The 23,450-nt window shown below is 32.2% G+C and overlaps 4 protein-coding genes across 18 annotated transcripts in view; 2 read left to right on the top strand and 2 right to left on the bottom strand.

Moving 5' to 3' along the window:
* Positions 1–1,229: 1,229 nt before the first annotated feature.
* On the bottom strand, positions 1,230–8,378 carry Asx (transcriptional regulator additional sex combs). 5 transcript variants are annotated; one of them, XR_012991437.1, is made up of 9 exons: positions 7,768–8,378; positions 7,317–7,576; positions 6,082–7,203; positions 5,718–5,999; positions 4,781–5,605; positions 4,318–4,557; positions 3,199–3,472; positions 1,640–1,910; positions 1,230–1,534 (listed from the first exon to the last, which is right to left on the bottom strand). XR_012991437.1 is itself a non-coding variant. In XM_076306951.1 (8 exons), the coding sequence occupies exons 1-7, from the start codon at positions 8,021–8,023 to the stop codon at positions 3,864–3,866; spliced, it is 2,991 nt and encodes a 996-aa protein (XP_076163066.1). In that variant the 5' UTR covers positions 8,024–8,378; the 3' UTR covers positions 3,347–3,472; positions 3,826–3,863. The 5 variants fall into 5 exon arrangements, 3 of the variants coding, with proteins under 3 accessions (XP_076163065.1, XP_076163066.1, XP_076163067.1); XR_012991436.1 differs by having other exon boundaries at positions 1,640–3,472; XM_076306951.1 differs by lacking the exons at positions 1,230–1,534; positions 1,640–1,910 and adding an exon at positions 3,826–3,869 and having other exon boundaries at positions 3,347–3,472.
* Positions 8,379–9,227: 849 nt separating this feature from the next.
* On the top strand, positions 9,228–15,694 carry LOC143144089 (retinoblastoma-like protein 1). 4 transcript variants are annotated; one of them, XM_076306123.1, is made up of 8 exons: positions 9,228–9,472; positions 10,028–10,559; positions 10,640–10,936; positions 11,464–11,562; positions 11,833–11,930; positions 12,015–12,398; positions 12,478–13,863; positions 13,951–15,694. In XM_076306123.1, the coding sequence occupies exons 1-8, from the start codon at positions 9,335–9,337 to the stop codon at positions 14,134–14,136; spliced, it is 3,120 nt and encodes a 1,039-aa protein (XP_076162238.1). In that variant the 5' UTR covers positions 9,228–9,334; the 3' UTR covers positions 14,137–15,694. The 4 variants fall into 4 exon arrangements, with proteins under 4 accessions (XP_076162238.1, XP_076162239.1, XP_076162240.1 ...); XM_076306124.1 differs by having other exon boundaries at positions 12,018–12,398; XM_076306125.1 differs by lacking the exon at positions 11,464–11,562.
* A 1,730-nt stretch (positions 15,695–17,424) lies between these two features.
* Ave (sterile alpha motif domain-containing protein aveugle) lies at positions 17,425–18,966 on the top strand. Of its 6 annotated transcripts, none has more exons than XM_076307027.1 (4): positions 17,425–17,566; positions 18,191–18,275; positions 18,432–18,545; positions 18,652–18,966. In XM_076307027.1, exons 2-4 carry the CDS (start codon positions 18,237–18,239, stop codon positions 18,826–18,828), a joined length of 330 nt encoding a protein of 109 aa, XP_076163142.1. In that variant the 5' UTR covers positions 17,425–17,566; positions 18,191–18,236; the 3' UTR covers positions 18,829–18,966. The 6 variants fall into 6 exon arrangements, with proteins under 6 accessions (XP_076163142.1, XP_076163138.1, XP_076163141.1 ...); XM_076307023.1 differs by lacking the exon at positions 17,425–17,566 and adding an exon at positions 17,621–17,715; XM_076307026.1 differs by lacking the exon at positions 17,425–17,566 and adding an exon at positions 17,722–17,786.
* Positions 18,967–20,102: 1,136 nt separating this feature from the next.
* The window catches only part of LOC143144700 (RYamide receptor), a 33,443-nt gene continuing 30,095 nt past the window's right edge, over positions 20,103–23,450 (bottom strand). For all 3 annotated transcript variants that reach the window (XM_076307355.1, XM_076307354.1, XM_076307353.1), the window contains 5 exons: positions 22,608–22,825; positions 22,222–22,322; positions 21,816–21,906; positions 21,516–21,634; positions 20,103–21,135 (listed from right to left, as the gene is read on the bottom strand). In XM_076307355.1, coding sequence (XP_076163470.1) covers positions 20,877–21,135; positions 21,516–21,634; positions 21,816–21,906; positions 22,222–22,322; positions 22,608–22,825 — 788 coding nt within the window. In that variant the 3' untranslated portion in view covers positions 20,103–20,876. The remainder of the gene's footprint in view (positions 21,136–21,515; positions 21,635–21,815; positions 21,907–22,221; positions 22,323–22,607; positions 22,826–23,450) is intronic.

Genomic DNA, 23,450 nt, shown 5'->3' on the forward strand with positions numbered 1-23,450 from the left:
CGTTCTACATTCCTCGAAATACTAATACGGTAGTACTTACATTATTCAGGCGACGGATTATTATTAAAAATCTTATTTCGAAGATCGTACAGTATTGATTTTTCTTTTGAAACAGATGTTTACTGCGTGTCATCTATAAATCACGGTAAAAGCGAAATGTTTCGTGTATGTAACTTACATATGTAATTAAAGCAACAGTTCTTCGATAATTACTTATTGAAGTTCATATTATTATCTTCTCAACGAAATTTAATCAAATCTCGTACTATCTTGTGAAATTTGCTTACCAATTAATTAATATATTACACACACTAAATCTAATTCATACGATGCGTATAAAAAGTAATATTTACATGTAATACTGACACGTCACAAAATTTTCAATGGCTTTATTGAAAGAATGAAACTTATGTCGGGAAACAAGTACAATATTGCGTAGCGAAAATTTCAGTGAGAAACATTATCACAGCCGTTGATTCTATTAGATGCGTATGAGAAAATGGAAAATCACATTGATAAAATGTCGAAAGTCTCATTGAAAATATAAAATAGTACAAAGAGAAGTAACGTAAAATATAATTATCGATCGAAAACAAGATTATACAAATATATGCACAAAATATTCTATACACGATGGTATATTAAAATTAAAAAGTAATACAAATACACCTTAAAGCAGGTAAACATTAATTCGTAGATATTTAAACTTTAACACTTGTAATAAAATGTTTTAATAGACAAGATTAAACTATAGATTATAGATGGTATTTACAAAATTTGAAGTATATCCAATAATGAGTGTAATATTTATCAAACATTTATTGAAAATCTAAGCCAATTTGCTATACAAACATATTTCTGACTTTTAGTCAAAAGCTTAGTTTTACAATAAATGTTTCATCATTATTACACACATTACCAGATTTTCTTTAAATTTTGTCAATCTAATTTTGATAGTTATGACTTACAGTTGCAGTACAATTTAGTTTCTAAAATTCAATACAACTTACAGATTCCGTTTGTTACAGTGGTTGACTGCAAGAGTTTGAATACTGGTGAAATACCCATTCTATGAAAAATTATTGCTTTCTCAATGATTTAAGTATTATATTGCGAAGCAACTTTTATGTAAATCTTCTTGCTTACCACACTATATTATTCGTTATTCTCGTGACAGAGCTTGAAAAGCGATGAAAATAATTTCATGGTTTAAAAGGAATACTCACGTCTGACTTAATACTACTTTTTAATTTCAGCACTTTTAAATATAGAATATCTTTGTACATACACGTAAGTGGCTATTGCTGTTTTCGACAGGTAATATGTTATCATTTTAAGTACGAATTCAGCGCACGTTAACGTTGCATTGCGATGAAGTATCACAGAAGCGGCGCAAATAAGAACGAGCTTTGTAGGTACTGGGGGGCGCAAACTGCATCAGAAACTAAACTTCGCTGTCTCCACCATACTGCTCAAGTGCCATTTCTCCACAACGCTCACGGTCACCAAATCCGCACTTTAGTCATCACGTACACTGCGCATATTAAACGAATTTACACATTAAACGAATATGATTTTATTTACATTTGAGCGACAAATACACAATAGTTTTCTATCGAATCGCAATAATACTACTCGCCTTTATCGATGATTCCAAATAAACATATCAATACAAAAATTCATTGATACGCACGAACGCAATTCGACACGTCTGTCCGATCGAAAAAGGTGATGCTGTATAACGTGTAGTTACTCCTCTCTAATAAAATGTGAATCATGTTATTATGCTTATGCACAGACGCAACGATCGTGATCCAGTATTCGACTACAGTTGCATAAGAAACTAATACGACAGATTTAGATTCTCGTGAGTCCGTTTGTAAAGTAAGAGTCATGCGACTCGCGACAATCTGAAAAATATATTTGAAAAATGAACGTTCAAAATGCGAATTATATACATAATGCAATGTCGGTCGTGGAACTGTGATTAGTTTACTTTTTACTCGTTCTATATCTCACTTGCGACGTTTAATTTCATACTAATGCGAAGCAAATAACGTATTCGATGCTATTCTAGAGAAATGTTTACAACAAAGTGAGAGATAAAGCTAAAATACGTAAACTCTACATTTTAATATCTAATCAGATTTTGTCATTGTTGGCAATAGAATAATAATAATAATAATAATAATCATCATCGATATTCATCTTAAGACATTCCTGTACATTCTATAGTAACTTGTTCACGACGAATAGAAAGTCTGTTCGCTATGTCAAGAGAAACAATTATAAGAGAGCATGTAAGAATAATTTTTCGATATTTTTAATAAGTTTTGAAATTAACATGTACAGGAATATCTTCTACGTAGTAAGAATAAACTTAACTTCCGTTAATAAATAAATAGTAAAGACGCATATTAAAGAATGTGATGTTTACTGGAAGACGGTATTAGAGTCTGACTGTAAGAGATTTATCTTTACCTTATTAGACAAGAGGATACAGGGATATAGTTGCAATACTTTCATTACTAAAATTATCAAGGTGTCCATTACCTTTTATTCTATAAAAGATCTACTAATTAAAAATCATTTATAAAAACAATTAAAAACATTGTTTCCCCAAGAATCATTCTGTTAAAAAGTTATTAAAGGCATTCATTAAAAGAAAAAATAAGATAAAACAACACAGCAAGATATAAAAACATGTTTTTGCATACAAGAAAACACTGATTAATACTGAGAAACAATCACAGAGTTCAAACGATTAAAAAATTTCTAGATTATTGCAACTGTATCCACCAATTCCCTCAACTACGCAAACCACCGTTCACGCTAAAGTGCTGGACAACAAACTCGGCTGTTCGCAGAAAACATGAAATCTCATCTATTTGAAATTCATGCATTATATATTTTTCATTGTTTTCCTTTTTTTTTTTTAATAAAGATCCGAAGAAACAACGACGCCTCTAATATCTGCCTCTATTTCCGTAATTTGATACTCAGCACTCTTGTCGCACGGCTCTAAATTTATACATAAACAATCGGTAAACAATGATTAACGTATCAGACAGGTAGCACAAATACGTTGAGGCCCAATACAGTCATCATGACAAAAGGCGCCACACTGCCGGCATATTACCATAGCACCTCGCATATTACATTCGCAAGGAGGTGGTGGATCTCCACCCATTATCATACCAGGTGCACCAGGTTCAGCTCCACCACCTCCTCTACCATCGGCACCTCTTGCTTTTAACGTCACGGCTTGATGCGAGCCTTCTCCTGCACTGGCTGGTCTACCACGTACTAAATGTACTCCAACTCCCATTCCAGCAATTTGTGGAGGCAGAGGCGGCGCAGAGGATGCCCTTGGTGCACTATCTCCGACACCTGTCCTTTGTACGAGTATGTATTGTCCTAATCCACCTGTCGTTGTAGATCCTAATTGTGCTACAGTACTGTTTTCTGGAACCTAAAAATTTGATTGTGTCAACAGCTATGAAACTGTTTCACCACTTCTATATAATTTAAATTCGTAATTGTCTTTCATTAGAATTAAAATTGCTACAATTGTAACGGAAAACACGCGAGTTTCGTGTTTTATAGACCCTAGTGAGCTAGACTTAACAAAATAGACCTTCCATTATCCTTACATTTTGTTTTCAAATGAAAACAGAAGTATGCAAAATGCATCGGTCAAATATTTTTTCGTTCACTCGTTGTTTATTTTGATAATACTATCCCTTCTGAAACTGAAGATCGTAATATCGTCTTCGCTACGTTTAGAAACTCAAAACTAGTAAGAAGAGTTATTTATTTAGGTACCTGTATGATACAGTGATCATCACAAGCCACCCGCAAGATTAGCACTGTACACACAGAAAAATATAAAATAGTACATAATACAAGCTTGAGTTTCTATTTTATACGAGTGATCCATATGCAGATTGCAAGATTAAATAAATGGAAATAAGCATCTTTGTGTTTCTCTAATGTATTATTTTATTCAAATTTGTACTGTGTTGAAATATTCCAAATGTTATAAAATCCTTCATATGCTCTTCAGCTTAATAATTTTGCATGGATTTGTAACTTATGTCTGTTTAATGTAAACAATAAGGTATTTGATAAAAATGAAATGAATTTTTAAACATGCTCTAATTGAATATTCTTATCCATGACGTTTTTAGTTTTTGAATTAGTACAATTAATATTTAGGACGATTTATGCAAACAATGCACGTTCAAATTGAGAACAAAACAAAAGAAACATAGTGCAAGCTACTACAATATAATTTTTCAAAGAGATATGTCGTACCTCTGCAGACGTAGCTTGACGTGCTGTAGCAAACACATGCCTGAGCATAACTGCTTGGGTTTTATTTTGAGCTTGTTTGTTATGTTGCATTGTTTGTGGTGGTTTCTGAGTTTTGACGGTCGTAATTGTACGGCCACCGGATTTATTAGTAGTAAACGCACCATCACCTCTGGCAAGTAAGCTAGGCGGCGGCTTTAAATGAGCTTTTAATTGATCTCTATTTGGCGAACTTTGTATAACCTGTAAAAAAAAAATGCTTACGTTTACTACAGTAAAGAAGATTATACATTCTACTAAATGTTTGGAGCTATTAAAATCAATATTATAGAATAAAAGATGAGGAATTGAAACTCAGAGTTAGGCTTCAAATTTTTTATCTTTTAAAGTTTTAAAGTAAAGCATCATCGTTTTGCTCTTCAGGTTCTTAAAACATTGTACAGTATAACAGTGTCTCTTGAATTACCGCTTGACATATCTGGTAGCTACGTTCCAAATTAACAGCACCAGGTGGTTCTTTTGTAGTACTACGAGATCTACCTCCTCCTTGTTCCTTATTATTGTTTCTAGAACCTCTCTGACTGCCTTGGTTAGTAGAGCGTGAGGATCTTGAGGACACTGCGACTGTTGCTCCAGGATACTGTTGTTGTTGTATAGTTGCTACGACTTGTCTCGGCTGTGTAGGGGCCGATGCTTGATGTTGAATAACAATAGTGTTTTGTGCACGATTCTGAGATTGTACACCAATTGTAGCCGGCACGGTATTCGGAACTTGATTTTGCGTTACATTGTTTCTAACATTCCGTGCATTGTTATTTTGACCGTTTAATTGGGCGACGTCATCTTGCGTTCGCATTATGTTCACTTGCGAGTTTGTATTTTGTTGATTTGGAAGTTGAGCAGATATTGGAGAAGTGCTATTCAAGGGTGGAGCAGCATTTTGATCAGAATGAAAACTAGTTTGCACAAATCTGATGGATTGCAATTGCGGGAAAGCAATGATGGGTGAACTTTGAGACTGAAAGTTTTTCATAATACAACTTGTTCCTGGTGTGCCAATTGTAAGACTTTCTGACTGAAATGGAGTTCCTTGAACAACTGGTAGTTGAATACAGTTTACTGATTCCACATTCGAATCCGCGTTGATAAATTGTTGAGGTTGATTCGTTGAATCAGTTGTAGTAGGTGTGTCATTACACTCGTCTTGAGTAGTCACTGTAATGTTAGCAGCTACGGATCCATCTAAAGCTGCAGCTACTAATGGCCATGGAACTTGAAGCTCTTCCTGTGCCTTTATGAAGAAAAAAATTTCCTTTAATACCAGAATCTGTTATCCTTTATACTACACGACATTTAATTTTATGTATGTATGTATGTGTATATATGTATATATATGTACTTACCCTGTTAGTATTATTAATATTGTTAACTGTTGGGTCTACCGACCAGCTACACTCTAGCATTTCAGAACAAACATAATTATTAGCCTCTCGAAGAGCTTCGTCTTCGTTTCCGCCATTTACGTCTTGTTGGTCTCTAGTGGCCTCTGGCTGGCCAGAGACCACTTGTGTTTCAGTCTCTTCTCTATTGTTTGACCCCATTTCCATTCCATCAAGAATAGGATACATTATTTCTTCAGGGCATCCTGAAATTTCTTCATAAGCTTCACGCATTTCTCCTCTCACCTAAAAAGAAATGCATTAAGTTTTTAATACAATTGATTAAACTTATGATTTTTATATTTGCATAGGTAGTACAAGATTTCACCTCTAGTTCATGAATACGTTGTAATGTTTCACTATCAATTTCCATTCCTTCGGGAATCTGCGATTCACCATCCGTTGGATTTTCATGAGTAACCTGAGGTGCATCAGTTTGATTGTTACTAATCAACGTAGAATCTTCCATTACAATTTCCGTTGGTCTAACTTGTTCATGCGATGGTGAAGTTTCGAGCATCGTTGTAGTTTCACAATCAGAGATTGGATAAATTTGTTCTCCAGATATTTGAGATATTGGTTCTTTTGATATTTGAGGTACTTGATCTACTGAAGTTTCAGGCGTGCATTCTGTGGATAATTGAGTCGTTGTTTCACCAGGTGTGTGAGATACTTGTTCTACTTGTTCATTGGATCTTGGTGAAGTATTTTCCTCAGATAAAAGTTTTGTATCTTCTTCTGTAACTTCAAGTATATGATCCTTTATTGGCTGGACATTTTTTTCACTTTCAGGTAAATGAATTTCTTCTTCATATGTATTTGAAATATTTTCCTGACAAACTTCTGTTACTATTTCACTTTCTTCAATCTTATCTTGCTTCTCTGTAAGTGTAGTAATTTTTTCATTTTCTTCTGGTTTATCTTGATGCATTTCAGTATCCACTATTGTTTCTACAGAACTTATGTTTACCGATTCTAAATGTTTCTCATCTATTAATGTATGTGTTGTATCGTTATATTCTGCTGGTAATAGTTCTTGTATTCCTGCAGTTTCATTTAATTCATCTGAATTATTTATACTAGCTTCAATTTTACAATTATCTTCTTCAACTTTGTCTTCGGTCATAATAATAGGACAAGGAGTATCCGATGCAGTTGTATCTACACTGGATTCCAAACGAAGTCTTAAACTTGAACGTGTTACAGCCCCACTAGATCTTGATTCCGAAATACAATGAAGACCTGACCTAAGTTTGGGTTCACGTTTTTCACCCCATATTGGTTCAAAATGTTTTACTTTCCATGGATCTAATTTATTCTTGTCTCTCTCTGCTTCCATCTTCAATCGTTGCTGATTTTCTGGAGTAAATTCTCCTTCCGCCAAGCGTTTACGCCATTCCAGACATGCTCGTGCAAAGAATTCATTGTTTAATCCGGATGTAGCAGCATCCTAACAGCAACAGACAAAGTATACACTCACAAAAATCATATTCATTTTGAAGATTTAAAAAAGAAAACATAAATATTAATATGTTGCAATTGAAAACATATTGTCAACGCTACCTGTCTATCTACAGCAGGCAAAAGCTGCGCAAGTTTTCTTTGATACAAAGGTGGTAAACCTTGAAAGGTATGCCTATTTAAAAGAGCACGTAAACTTGTGCTCGCTAAAATACTCGCTGGAGACTCTAGATCTACAAGACCAGCCTCCAGTTGCGCGGTTGCTGACAATCTCTTCGTTGATCGTCTACGCCCAGGCTTTAAGCTAAATCCTGGCAAACTAGCTAGGACTTCTCTCATTGTGGCAGCAGGCTCTTCGGTAGCTATATTTATTTAAAGTTACATTAAAATATACAATATATATACAAAAAAATTATCAAATTAAAATACATATATTATATGCAAATAAAAATTATGCTAATACATTTTAACAAAGTATTAATTTTTAATGAAATTTATATACAAGTAGTTATTCATAAATTATGTTTTATATCTGTTGAAATATTTCACTCACTATTATTAATGTGCTGTACATTGTTGACTGGAGAAGGTGGATCGTTTGGAGGAGGTGGAGGCAATGGTTTGACGACAATCCTTGGCAGAGTACGAGAATTGCCAGCTGCTATGGTTGTGTTTTTTCTACGTCTTTTGGCCTGTTGTCGTAATGCATGTTTGATAACTTTTTTGCTGTGCACCATACTAGAATAGCCAGAGCAACCTGGACTAGTTTCACACCCTTCACCTTTGGCAAGTTCTACATCTGTGTCCATGACAGTACCTATACTTCAGACATTGCTGAACGAAATGCCGGCAAATCGAACATAAACCCGCGATACCGCTGTGTTCGACCAAATACGGGTTTCGTAGTAATTTATTTCATATTGCGGCAGAAGGTTCAAGAATACAATTATTCTCTCTCTCAAGAAATAAACATTCTTCAATAACAGCACCTTCGTGACATCTCGAAGTGATCAAAAAGAAGTCCAAATGTTTCTCGCAATATCTTCTAATTCATGTCGTTAGAACAGTAATACACGCACAAAACTTCAGCGAATATACGAATTTCGCTGTTTCTCAATCAATTGGCAAAGTGCCATTCGGAAAAACTCGCAATGTTCCGCTTCTATCGGCCATATTGTATTTACATATTTATACCATGGAAGCGCACCATCGACATAGAGCGCTTTCTAATTTCATACTCACCATTATAGGTATTGAATTTAATTTGATCTTGTCCCATTTACGTTAAAGTTGTCTTTAAAAAGAATAAACCTCAAACGAAAATAACAAGGAAACTAGTTGAGCATAGATAATGCCATATTAGATAAATAATTTATAGTGCTTCAATGAAAAAAGTATTTTTAAAAATAATAAATATGTAAAAATAAGAGGAAAATCTACAAATCTTATATAAAAAGTATCTTACTTTCCATAGAATAAATAGAGTATATTTCTTGTTCATAGATAATGCAAATGAACAATCATACTAATCAGAATATCGCAAGACCAATGAAAAACGAGTATTTCAAATCGCGATAACAGAAAACTGGATTTTTGATTGGACAATGTACACTACCGAGTAAAAATTTCATATATTCTACTGACAAAATATCAACTTATTTAATAATCTTATTCATTTTATTATTTATGCGTATGTAATAAATAACAAAATGTATGAAACGTTACTTTAAAATACGGAAATCATTTCCGAAAATTTTGCCGCCTGTTTTAATTCCACTGTTTCAATGATCATAAAAATCATTGTCGTGTTCTCGATATCGAGAATCTTCTCAACTGAAATTTTATTATCCTTTCTATACATGAAAAAGATTTTTTTATAATGTGTTATTGCAAAGATAAAATAAATGTCGGAGGAGTAACTATTTTCGTGCAAGATTGACCTAAGGATTTTTTTCTTATAATTGCCGTTCTACATTTCCCGCCAACATGGCAAATATGGCGGAGCTCGTGTCGTTTCCCGCCAAACCTTCGCGGAGCTCTCGTATGGCGCACCTCGGTCCTGTATAGCGGTATAAGTTGGTCGTGTTTTCCTACCGTTTTCCATCAGTTTTCCGACAAAAATGGGGCAGTCGGACGACATTGAAGATTCTACTTATAGTAGACATCAAGATTTGTGTCAGAAATTGAATATGGATGCAACTGCTGCGTCTGAGGCCTGGAAATCGTACGAGTCTATTCGACAAAATTATACTCTCGAGGTATTTTTTTGAATTACTCTGCTGTCGTAGTTATTCCAAACTGTGTTGGCCTCTTCGAATTGTACAGTACTATTTCTCAGTTTTTCGACCATAAATTGCGGACGTATCGTTTTTGGTATTTCCTTCATAATGTATAAATCGTTTGACTTTTCTCTGTGATGTTCGACGTCGTTGAATTTTAGGATTTGTGTTAATCCAATGGTCAAAGCGCACCAATTTAAAATGATAAAAGAGAACGTTCAGCGAACGTACTGATTGTAAGATGCAATAAACGTCTTTACGTAAGAAAAACGAATTCACGGAAGGACTGCATCAGCTTCTGTTTGTTTCTCTGTTATTTATTCTTCATACAGCTCTAATTGTTATAAATTTTATATCTCATTTTCTTTATCAAAAACTTGTAGCATAGTTCACTTATGCTTCTTTGTTTATTTATAAAAATGTACATTTCAGATTTATATGCAATATTTTTGAAAGTATTATATGTACATCTGTAATTTTTTGTGTACATATATACTTGTATATGTACTAAATATTGTGTTGTAACTATTTTAGGGAGACCAATTACATTGGATAGGATGTGCATTATATGTAGCATGCCGTAAGTCTTCTATACCCACCGTTGGAAAGACTGGTACTAATGTAGAGGGTAATTGTGTATCATTGACACGTCTGTTGCAATTGTGCAATCTTCCACTGATACAATTCTTCACAAAAAGCAAATCTTGGGCAGACATGGCCAATATGCCGCAGGATTTTCGCTCAAAGATTGAGAAGCTTGAAGGAAATTTTTCTGTTTCCATGGTCATATTTAAAAAGTATCAACCGATCTTCACAGACATATTCAAAGATCCTGTGGATGATATTTCGCGACCACCAAGATCTAGGCGACATAAAGCTATGCCCTGCACTCCTGCCAGAGTATTTGAATTCTGTTGGACATTATTTATTTGCATAAAGGGAGCATTTCCAGATATCTCTGATGATTTGGTTAATTCCTATCATTTGCTTTTGGTTTGTTGTGATCTTATATATAGCAATGCTTTGTTGGCTAATAGGAAAGACCTCTTGAATCCTAACTTCCCAGGTAAATATATACAACTTTTAATTTGAGTAAACTAGCACAATATTTTTTATTTTTTTATTTATATGTTTATTCATTGACAGGTCTACCTCATAATTTTAATGATGAGAATTATATTCCGCCTCAAACAGCGAATTGTATAGTTAGTTTGTTGTGTGAATGTCATGAAGCTATTGCAGTTGAAGCTAAAGCCATTAAGGAGTATTACCTGAAAAATCATATTAATCAATTGTTTAAGGACAGAGTACTACATGGAGATCAATCAAATTTTTCTGGTATTCTGGAAGCTTTAAATTTCGATGGTAACAACAAAGCAATCAATAAAGTATATGAACAACATGTACTAAGTGTTGGAGATTTTGACGAAAGAATTTTCTTAGGTAAACATTTTGTAATTAATTTACACCTATATAATATGCAGCTTTTAATCTTGCTTACTATTAAGGGATCAGTGCTTGTAATTAAAACAAAATAATATCATAAGATGCATGCATGTATGCTTTTGATTTTTATTGTCTTCTGCTTTCAAAAATGTAATAATGTAAGCTGCTTTTAAATTATGGATTCAAGTATTTTGTGCATAACTTCATAGTATGTTCCACTTTTTTTTTATTATTACCATTATTTATTGGTATTGAAGTAATAATATCATAAAATTAAAATTTATTTAAATTATAGTTGTATACTATTGTTTATAAGTATATGGGTGTTTTCAAATATACTAAATTTTTGTGTATATATAGATGTATCTGTGTATAATCTTCAAGGTTATCTAATAGATCTGTTTATGTTTTTTGATTTGCATTTTTTAATAAAGGACAGAGTCTGGCAATCTTTATTTTTTCTGTTAATAATTTTCATTTCTTACTGTTAACCAATTTGTGTCTGCTTTGTCTTGGCTTTGAAGCTGATTGGAGGCGAATCAGACTAAATGGAATATCAAGCTTGGAAATAGTTGGAGGAGATATAGCTTATTCTAAATTATCCAAACATATTTCTATGAAAGGTAGGTTTATAATGTATAGGAGGCTTAACTTTGTGCTGTGATAAATAATAAAGACATTAAGAGTAGATAGTTTTGTGTTTTAACATAAACAGTATATAAATTTGAAGACTAAACTGTTTATTTAAGGTAGTTATACTTCTTTTCTAACAACATACTTTAATTAATGTTGTTTTGATTTTATGTTCAATTATGTAAAGGAAGCAAATATTAATACAAATTACTGATCAATATATTTTCATATACCTTATAAATAATTTCATTTTGTTTCAGGTCATGATGCTAGTAATAATATTGGTTCCCCCACCCAGATGATGAATATTAGTGACCTTCAGGAACAATTTCAAATGAAAAGAGAGCAATATAGTGGGGTAAGTGTTAAAAAATTGCATTTGTTCCTTTAATTCGAGAGCTATGATTTTTTAACTAAATTAGTACTATGGTATTTCTCATAGCAGATACAGCACTTGGCTCCACCCACTCCATTAACTGGACGCGGCTATCTTAGACCAAAAGATATTACTAATGTGACACCGGTATCAACTGCGACGCAAAGTGTAATTCGACTACAAGCGATGCTGGCAGGTCAAACTTCACCGAGTGAAAACTTGTTACAAATTTTGAATAGCTGTTCTCAAGATGTGAAATCGCTTGTTGAGTCGAAGGTCAAAGAAATTGGAGAACAGTTTTGTGCTAATTACAACAAAAGTACAAATGCTAGTGAAAGTACTTCTGATTTTGGAAAGAAGCGACTTTATTTAGGTCAAACTCTATTCTATAGACTTCTAGAAATGATTTTAAACGATGAAAAACGCAAGAAACCAAATTATGATGTAACAGTACGTTGAACAATTGTTTAGGAAAAAAACACAAAATGAACTATGATTGATAAATAATATTTATATTGGTATGTTGCAGAATCTTCTTATGAACGAGGTCTTTATTCAATGCTTATTTGCTTGCTGCTTAGAAATTGTTATTTACTCATATAAAAGTAACGATAAAGTGTTCCCTTGGATCCTAAATGCACTGAATTTAGATGCTTACTATTTTTACAAAGTAATAGAAATCATAGTCAGAGCAGAAGATCAATTATCGCGCGATGTCGTGAAACATTTAAATCAAATAGAGGAGAAGATTTTAGAGTCACTTGCATGGCAGAGTGATAGTCCTTTGTGGGGAGCTATTCAGTCTACGTCAGAAGGTGTTCCAAGCTGTGAAGAAGTTTCATTGCCAGGAACGTTGGAGACTGTTGATCCAAATATACCTGGACAACCGGTGTTGAGGAGAATCGCATTGGATCGCGGTACTCATCATGATGTACAACAAAGTCCTATTTCTTCCGCCTCGGAAAGATTTCAATCTCCTGTCGCAGCATCCGGTATAGCCAAGAAACGTCTGTTTCCTGATACTAGAATCAGTGGACAGAGTGTTTTACGAGTAGCAGGCCAAAGTGTGCTACCATCAAAAGTGTTAACCATCGATGGTAACCCAAGAATACTTCTTCTACCTGAACCAATTACAGTCCCACGATCGTCTAACGCGCCGACCACAAGTACACCGATGCAAACTATAACGGTCAACAGAGAACCAGCAAAACCAAAACGAACCGGTTCCGTTGCCTTATTTTTTAGGAAATTTTATAATCTCGCAAGTGTGCGCATGTTAGATTTATGTGGTTCGTTGGAAATAATGGACATCGACCTGAAGAAGAAAATTTGGACGATCTTCGAGTACTCCATCAAAGAACGGACAGATTTAATGAAAGATCGACACCTCGATCAAATTTTAATGTGTGCAATTTATGTAATATGCAAGTTAGCCAAAGTGGAGAAGAATACTTTTACGGAAATCATGCGGTGTTATCGATTACAGCCACAAGCAGAGTCTCATATATATAGATCGGTACTTATCGTTAAAACACCATTTAACGAGTCGCAAATGAACAACGAAGAGTCTGGTCCAAAAGATACGTCAGATAAGGAAACTAAGGTAGCACCTCCTACACCCACGAATATGGCTGGAACTTCGCAGAATTTCGGTGAAGAGACACGTGGTGACCTGATCAAATTTTACAATACTGTATACGTGCCACAGGTTAAAGAGGTGGCGAATAAATTGGGACTGTCACGCGGAAGCGTGATGAACCTGTCGTTAAGTCCGTTACCGAAAGGAAAACCTCTAGCAAGCTCTCCCGTAAGACGTGTCACCGGTAGTATTAGGACACGTACACTGGACCCGAAAGCTATTTCGGCTTCCCCAGCGCCGCAACTTAGTTATTGCTTTAGTCGTAGTCCTGCTAAAGTAAGTCAGTATTATTATATATTCTCATCTCAAATAATCATACAGAAAATATGTATAATGTTATACATTGCTTTTTCCTTTCTTTAGGATTTGGAGGCTATTAATAGGATGATGATTTCTGTCGATCCGAAACGATCGGTTGGCAAGCGACTTCTATCGGACGATACCGACGTGGAAATGTCAGAGGGAAGGTCTCCCATAAAAAAGACAACTGCCTTCGTTGCACGCAAATTAGAGAACATCATTGGAGAACGACGCACACAAAATCAATAAAAAACACGAGCATCGAATTTGATTATCGAGAATCGTACACGTGGGTACTGAGAGGAAACCGTTTAGAAGACATTTGCGTCATTTCCGTTTAAATAAAATTTTTCTTAAAAAAAAAACAAACGAGTAGAGAAAACATGTTCAAAGTCGAATTTTTATTTCTTGGCTGTGTGGCTTAAAATGAATGAAATATTCGCTTCTCAGGTATGATCATGTTAGAAACAGAGAAAAGGCCCGTATGATACCTAATCGTATGTAAGGATACGATATTGTTATATTGAGTAAAGCCAGAATTTTATTTCCAGTGCTTTTTTAATTTTGCATAAACATAATAAAATAAAATAAAGTGGGCATTTTCTTCGTATTTTTGACTTAGATTTTGATATTATTTGAAAACGTTTGATTTTAAAGTATATTCTATTTGCTCTATGTAAGCAATTCGTTGTTATTCGATAAGAAATAGATTTTTAATATTATAATCTTAAAGGAAAGTGCAAACAAAACTTTCAAATTGGTATAAATTACAAAAGGTACAAAGGACTGCAAGGGTGCTACTAAGAGTGATTGTTTACTTTTCACTGGAAATGTTTCTGACTTTTATTGATATCACTGATCAATGGTATTTTGATCGAGCTATGTACTCTCTCTGAAGTTATATATATAACTTTTATATATATATATATGTATGATGAATTTGTAAAAGTTACGGCCATAGATGGTAAAAGGACTCTATTTTACCAGTAGATTTAAGCATGCTACAAAGGGAATATAGTCCTCGAAGCATGCAAATACGATTTGGGTGATATTTAATTAAATTTACTAGGCATAAGTTTGAAGCTACAAAATTTCAACGTTTGATCGTCCAATGTATTCTTGGTCTGAGTGTAATAAGTTATTCGCGTCTTTCGGGATATTTCGTACGTTCGTGAACTGAGATTATTTCGGTTTCCGGCTGTACGTAATGCGTGTATTAGGTATAAGTGTTTTTCAAATTTGACTTTTGATCTCATTAATCTGTCTTTTATTACCAAACAATATATATATAAATCACAATTATTATTATTATTATTATTAAGATAAGAATGACATTTGAACGACTTAGAATTGGAAAGGAGGTTTTTCTCGCATCTCTTTAGGAAATCTTGTACAGTACGGAACAATTTAAATAACAAAGTTTATAGGTAAAAATTAATTCTCTCAGACGGAAGTCATAGCATGATCATATACAAATTTCTCAATATCATCGATCGCATAACAATTTCCTAAATGTGCATTTGCAAAGTTTTTGAACTAGAGCAACAATTCAGTGAGAAAGTATAATTGTCGTGATTTTATTCCTCGTTGCGCAATTAAGGCAGTTCCTCCAACAATTTTTCTTTTTAAATAAAATGAAAGTGTAAAGAGTTTATTGGCATATAATAATTATTAAATAGTTTATATGTACATAGTATTGTAATTCGAAAGTAAATTAGAAAGAATAAAAGTCGAAAATTTTATATGTTATACTTGCTCTAATATAATGTTAAGAATATGTATATTGATAAATATTTAATAGATTTTGCATTTTTCTCTTTATTTATGCATTTCTACTTTATGGTCATCGTTATCATTAATGACGGTCAAATGTAATGTTATCACAAAACGAACAGTGGCATTTGAAAAGTTAGTAGATGGAAAAATCAAAATATGTTATGAAAATTTAAAGCGCAATTAATAATAGTAGAAGTGATATTAAACCGAGGTCTTTGTATATTTAAAAATATGAATTTAATGATAGATTTTTTATGCATAAGAGGAAAGTCACTAGTTCTATTTTCTATTTCCCTCATAGTATGCTTTTAGTTGAATTTTGACAACTTTAATTAAATGCTAGGTACATCGAAAGAAAAAGATTTTTATCGAAAAAAATTTCTTAAGTAGTTATTTCGTTGAATAATTAGTATTTAGGACATTAGATGAAGTTGTTGATTAAGCACCCCTGGATAGAGAAATTTGAAGATTTCAAGTACGCTGTCCATATCTCTTTTACCAACTTCTAATTATACTTGTGTTTACATGTATGTTTGTTTTGAATAGATTATAAAGCTATCGAACGATGACATCATATCCACCGTAAAATTGTTAGTTTAGATTAATTTTAAGGTCACTAAGTACAAATCTGTGCACTCGACTAAGCAATTATTGAATAAATAGCTATTCTGTCTTGTCTGTGGTGTAAGATAATCTGAAATATCGACATTGTAAAATATCTCCTAATATCGTGAACGTTGATTTTAGGAACTACATTTAACTGAACCACCGAAGTCGGTAAAGGTAGAGAATGTAGACAAATTATCCCTCTATTAATTAAAGCGTTTATCAAACCTATCGGTCACAGAAAATATACCAATAAATTCCACTCATTTTCACACATAGAACTTGATACATTTTAGCAATATAATACATATTAACAAGAAAATTTTTAAAGCTACAGCTACTCTACAGCTTAATACAAATTTGGGTCTCATCTATTTTTAGACTTTACTCTGTGATACTTTATATTTTAAGAAAGGAATAATCAAACAATATTTGCAACTTTCATATTTTTTTCTTCGACTTATAATTTGAGAACAGGTTAAGTAAATCGTAGAATAAGTGCTGCTATTTGACTTGAAGAAAAAAAATGTGATAGCTGCAAGTATCAGAAGAAGATCTGAGAATGAATGGGATTTGGAAATTTGCATTAAATTATAGTGTAACTGCAGTTTTAGAAACTTAGTATGTATTGTTAAAATGTTTCAAGTTCCATCTGTGAGAATGAGTGGAACTTATTGGTATAATATTTTTTGTGACCGATAGGTGTGATAGAATCTCGTATGATACGCAGGGACCTGCATCTATTTTATCAATTTGTTGTATAGATGACATAAATAATGCGTATATGTATCATATAAAATCTAATCAGATTTTGAAATGAGAATATAAAATTCTAATATAAAATTTCGTTCAAATCTAATCTATTGAATTTAGGTGCTATCGTGTTAATAATTTAAAAAAAGAAATTTTACTAATCAAAATTCGTTCAAAAGGCCATTAAACGTGTTTTTAGGTAAAAAAATTTAAACAAAGTTTTCTTCATTACAATACTTTTCTGTGTGATACGAATCGTGAATATCTTCAAATGTAAATGACAGTTAGTCAGTCAATCAATCCGTCTACAAATCGGATTTCAAATTTTTTAAGGACGAGAGTGAAGCTGTCCGAAATACTAAATTTATGAGAACGCGGCTTTTGCATTAGATGTATCGTAGTGGTGAAAATTCCATGATTTGCTGTATAATCCATTATGTGTGATGTGGCCACTATGGTTTAATTGTATTCGACAAATAAAATTTTCTTTATGACCAACTATTTCTATACAAACTTCGATGTTTTGGCGTTGAGGACGCTACAGGTATGTAGTACAAAGTTAACTTCTAGAGTAGTTCACCGGTAGATGGCTATACTATTTCACTACCCAAGTGTTTGTGGATAGATCATTAATCCGAGCACTAAACTAATATTTTTTAAATATATACAATTGTGTTTTATGAATTAATTTTGGTACGTGACTCCAGACACGAGTGTTCAATGTGAAACTTTTAAATTTATAATTTATTATTTTATTTTTCATGGTACATAATAAAATTTTAGTGCTACTAAAGTATATTTAATAAAATAGATACAAATTGCGAAAATATTACAAGTGTATAATTTTTTTATTCAATCTATGCATTGTTTAAATACTAGTAACATTATACGATTGCAATTTATGATGGATGCACTGCATAGTAATAAAATGGTATAGTTTTTACTAATCATTCAGAAAAGAATTATAAAAACTCTAATTTTCTACAATCCATGTATTTGTGCTGAACCTTTACGTTGAGCTGTAGTAATGTAAAGATAAGAAAATTTCAAATGGTAGTCGTATTTCATACAATTTTTATATAACTACATAATAAAATAACAAAGAATTCTATTGATAACAAATACTACCAATAATCTAGATCCATGTTTTCTATTTGTATATTTGTAGAATCCAGTTTTAATTGTGTAACTATATACCTTGGTTTTTAAACATAATGGTGGAAGAAGTAGTTAATTCTACTAATAAACCAAAGGTATGTTAATTTTTTTGCAACACTAGACTTTTAGAATTTTTTTCCAATTATATTGTTAAAAATCAATGTATTCTATTTTTTCAATTATTTAAAACACTTCTGCATTCCTTAATGTAAATTGATTTTATATTAACAATGGACATTCAAATATTGCAGAATAAAACTGCTCGACCCAGGCCAGTTTATCTTTGGAATGTGTTAGATGTACAAAAATGGTTAAGAAGACACTGTAGCGATTATTATCAATTATATCATGAAAAGTTTTTATATGTAAGTATCTGACAGAATAGTGTGCATATGTTTTATATTTCTTTCAGTTACATTTTTGTACTTTCTGGCAATAAATACATAACATTGTTATATATTTTTATTTAAGCACGATATCACAGGCAGAGTGTTGTTAAGAATAAATGAAAATATTTTATTGAGACTTGGAATTGACAATGAGCAACATAGAATGGATATTTGGAGAGAGATAATGAAATTACATCTTAAGACTGATATGTTAGAAATTAAAGATATTGAACGACGTAATAATATGAATTTTGATTAATATGATAGATTTGACAGACTTAATGTGGTTGGTAATTTAAATGAAAAAGCTTTATTTTTTATATTAATTTACATTAAATGTTTTTTTTTTACTAAATAAATATTGTAATTTTATACATATTTATAATAAACTCTGTTTGATGTATGTATTATAATTTGTTTTCCAATAGTGTAAATAATAATACATAAGTAAATATGGAAAATAAAAAAAAATATTTTTGTAGAAGTGAAAAGAATAGTGACATTACTAAGAAGTAATTGAAACTCAAATTATTGTTATTGTTTTCATAAAGAAGTTAATTATCTTTAAAATATGATATTTTTAAAACTTTTGAAATTTGTTTTGCGCATTGTTTGTTCTCCTTTCTTTACACTACTACAAAATGTTTTATTGGCATAAAATGTTACAATGAAATGTTGAATGTTTTCTTAAATAGAAAATGTATAATAATAATATATTAACAATCCATTTAATAAGAAATAAAGTTTTTAATGTTACAAATTCTTGGTACAAGATTATATTTCAAAAGAAATTTACACGTTGACTAGAAACATTTACATATTTGTTACTTCAACATTATAAATTATGCCAACTTCAAATTTATTTTCTATGTTTAAATGATATTGTACTTGTTGATGATTTTTATTCTATTTATGGTCATTTAAAGAAATAAGTTTATAGATTTCAATCCGTATTACCCTGTTTGTTATAAGTTCATATAGGAAGTATATACTGATACAAGTAATAATAATACATTTGAGAATACATATTAAATATCTCTCAGTTACATACTTACTTCATTCTATGATAAATTATCTTTTCTGTAATTACAACAATGATAGCTTTATTACTGTGTAATTTTATTAACTGTATTATGACAGTTTTATGAATACTTCACACTGATCAACAATATTTTTTAATATTTCTTCTAATTCTTACCATTAATATAAAAAGCAGTTTCAAACAATTCTTGAGAAATTATGTAACTATTTTACTAATCGCATTTTTACTTTAAAGTTATAATAAAACATATTTTTAATAATTGTCATAAATCTACTATATATTTACATAGATATGTAATATGTACCATCATAAACATATTCACTGAATCAGGATAACTGTATCAATTTTATGAAATTATCTATTTTAATTTTATAATATCTTATATTTTAATATATTATTTTATAACCTAGATTATCAGTGTGACTATTGTTATAGTAATTTTATTAAAAATTTATGATTAAATAAATATTCAATTTTTTAACATTATTATATTTGAACGTTTTTTGAGAAATTTTTGTATTTTTCACATTTCTCGTAAAAATTAAAGATATAATACTTAATGTATAGAAAATTTGTATGTTGATAGAATAACACTATTTTAATAAAAATGTCACAGCCTTACACATCTTTTGGAATTTCTTCATTCCCTTGGGAAACTGTGTTTTCAATATATGTAGATAAAAAAAAGAAAACTAAATATATTATAATAAAAGTTTCAAATAGTATGATTCTCTCAATACTTGCACTTAAAAACGTAATTATGTCAACTCTTGATACAGAATTTTGTCTCCTATTCATTGTATTTTTCCTATAATTATTTATTTCTACGAGTACTGTTACTAGTAATTCACCGTCAGATTTTCGGCCATTTTGGTATTAAGTATAAAGTGGAACATGTACTTAACATTTCTAAAAATTTTTAAGAATTACACAATAATTGATCTAAGAAATTATGGATGATATTCACATATGTACAGATATGTACACATTATTAAATTAATAAATGCCAACCGAGTGTAATTGTTTGTAAGTTGATAAGAGAAATTTTTGCTCTCTATGTCATTGACGAGTATGAGCAACGATCAGAATAGGTAAAAAAAATTAGTGAAAAATTATTTTAGAGGTAATCATTCATTCTTGCATTTTTGTTCGAATATCTATAATATATGGAAAACGAGTCATGGAGTTTGCACTTTGAGCAGAATAAAATTTTCACTTGTCATTGATTATTTAAATTAATTATACGATTCAATTAATCTTCAGTTCTACAAGCACAATTCTTCCGAATCGGGATTTTGCGTGTGCTTTCTAGATGAAAAAACATATAACTCTTCGCTTGTATTCGATGACATCGAGGAATGATTCTCATGGTCGTTACGAATGTAATGGCCGATTTCCTTTTTCTTTTGTGTGCTTGTTTGATGTTTACCGACGAACGAATTCGTTGATTCCTTCACCGGTATACCTTTGTAAAAAGACGAAACGGCTGGATAACTACCGGAAACCGTGCGTTTCCATTCGTATCTGTAAGATAAAGCAGTTATAAGAAGTTCAACAAATGTATCGTTTACAAAAAAACATTGAATGCGTTTGATAAAATGTTGCATCGGTTCGTGTATTTGCGGATCAAACTACTGTCGAGTAATAACACGTAAATACTAGTTGTTCAATAAGTTTTGTCGTTCGATAAAACTTATCGAACAGTATAGTATCATAGTAACAGTATGGAACAATTTATTATTAATGTCTTTATAAGTGCTTGAAACGATTAAATGTACTTGTAACTTTATGCGAATAAATAATAGAGGATCGAAGATTTGCAAAACAATGATGGTGGATGGCCCATCAGTGGTCTTGAACGATCGTTGATTTTCGATTATAGTTACCCAAACTGAAAAACGTACCTAATGGAGGCTCGCGTACTTTGGGTTTTATCCATTTCTATATTATCGATTGGTGGACTGTTTGTCCAGTTTCGCGATTTGAAAGGACACCTCTGTTGGAACTCCTTTCGGAATTTTTCCTAAAAATATTTCACATTCGTCAATGAAGCTTCAATACTTTCGAAATTACCGTGAATTCAAGTTGCACTTCGTTTCCAAATGATAGCAGTATGAAAAAATTCAGGTACCTCGCTTGTTTTAATTTTTCGTCTTGTACATCATACAAATGAAATATTGATAATATCGATTATTGATACGTACGTTATATATTCCATAGATGAATGGATTGTAGCAACTATTCGACATTGCCAACCAGTCGCAAAAGAAGAATATGTAATGGATATTTTTGTACCTGCAATTTCAATTCTTTATAATGTATTACGATATTGTATATAAATAAATACGACGGGTGGATTCTTAAGGACATTTCGTTTTACGATAACAAATATTTCGCAGGAAGTATATAAACTTCTCGAAATACAAATCCAAGTGTACATTACACGCGCGAGTAATTGAAATTATTTACCGTACTGATCCGATACGTTGAGAAACGTTCGATTTCTAAATTTATTTGTCGATGATTCTTTATTCCGCTACCACGAAACATTAATCTCACTTTTATCATTGAAATTTGAATATTGTTTGCGGTTACTCGTATATTACTTACTCGTTTATTCCTTGATACAGATATCGGGTCACGTTGTACGTTTGAAGTGGCAGCCAACAAATTGCGAAAAGAGCCACGACGATAATCAACATTTTGATGACCTGAAAATCCAATGAACAATTTGTCCCGATAAATGGTTTATGGACGAACGTATAGGTTTGTTCGGTGAACTGTGCGAATATAATTCGTTTTCAGTGTATTTGCAGCTGAGGTATTTCGGATGTTTCCAATCGAACGGTCTGATCTTTTTTTATATAGAAATTTAGTTAAATTCGAGTTAGTTTCTTAAAGAAATAATACATATATTTAGGGATCGTAAGCAAATTTTCGTTTCAGCTTTACGTTTTAAGCGTTCACCCTGTCGCGAGGATATCAGATTTTCGTACCCTTAGCTTATTCTTCATCAGAGTTGCATCTCGGGAGTCTTCTGCATTTCCGGGTGCTCGGTTGCCCCACAGTTTCAACGCCATTCGTGCATAGACGCAAGAAATGATCGAAAGCGGCGTTAGATATTGCAAAAATACCAGTATTATCCAGTAAATTAACATCGTCTCATCGCTGACAATTTGGTCGTGCTTGCAGAACGGTTTGAAATGCTTTCGGTCTGTTTAAAAGTTGGGAAACACGTACATTAAACACACATCGGATCGAATACCGAGGAACAATAAAACGTGACTGAACCGAGCGCGTAACTGACACGAAAATGTTGATGTTAATTAAACACGTGCAAAACAAGAACAACGTCTGCTTGTTTCGTTGGTAAAGAGTCGTTGCGAGCAAACAGTTGCTCATAATTAATCGTGTAACTTGATTACGGGCAGGAGTGTACGATAATGAGATTATTACAACAGCGAAATGTTCGCGTGTAATTTAATTTACAGAAGCATTTTCTTCTCGATTATCCAATTCGTATTATTTTTTTCTTCACGCGAAGAGCAGTTCGCGTAGAACCGGTTATTTTAGTTTTTCTTTTTTTTTACACGAAGTGGACGGTGAAACTTCGATTGTTTTTATTCGTGCGTTCTTCGACCGCGAGATTCATTCAACGATTCGAACTGTAATCGTGGTACGCGATACATCGCGAACACCACGATACTCGAAGTTTCACGTGGACGTTTCGAGTAATAAAATGTGTACAGTGTTCACTGGATAATTAAAACGGGCAACGATTGCAACCGAGAGCGGTGCACGTAGCAGTAAAAATACAAATTTCGATATTCGTCGTTGTA

The sequence above is a fragment of the Ptiloglossa arizonensis genome, chromosome 3 (genome assembly GCF_051014685.1).
Source record: "Ptiloglossa arizonensis isolate GNS036 chromosome 3, iyPtiAriz1_principal, whole genome shotgun sequence".
Lineage (NCBI taxonomy): Eukaryota > Metazoa > Arthropoda > Insecta > Hymenoptera > Colletidae > Ptiloglossa > Ptiloglossa arizonensis.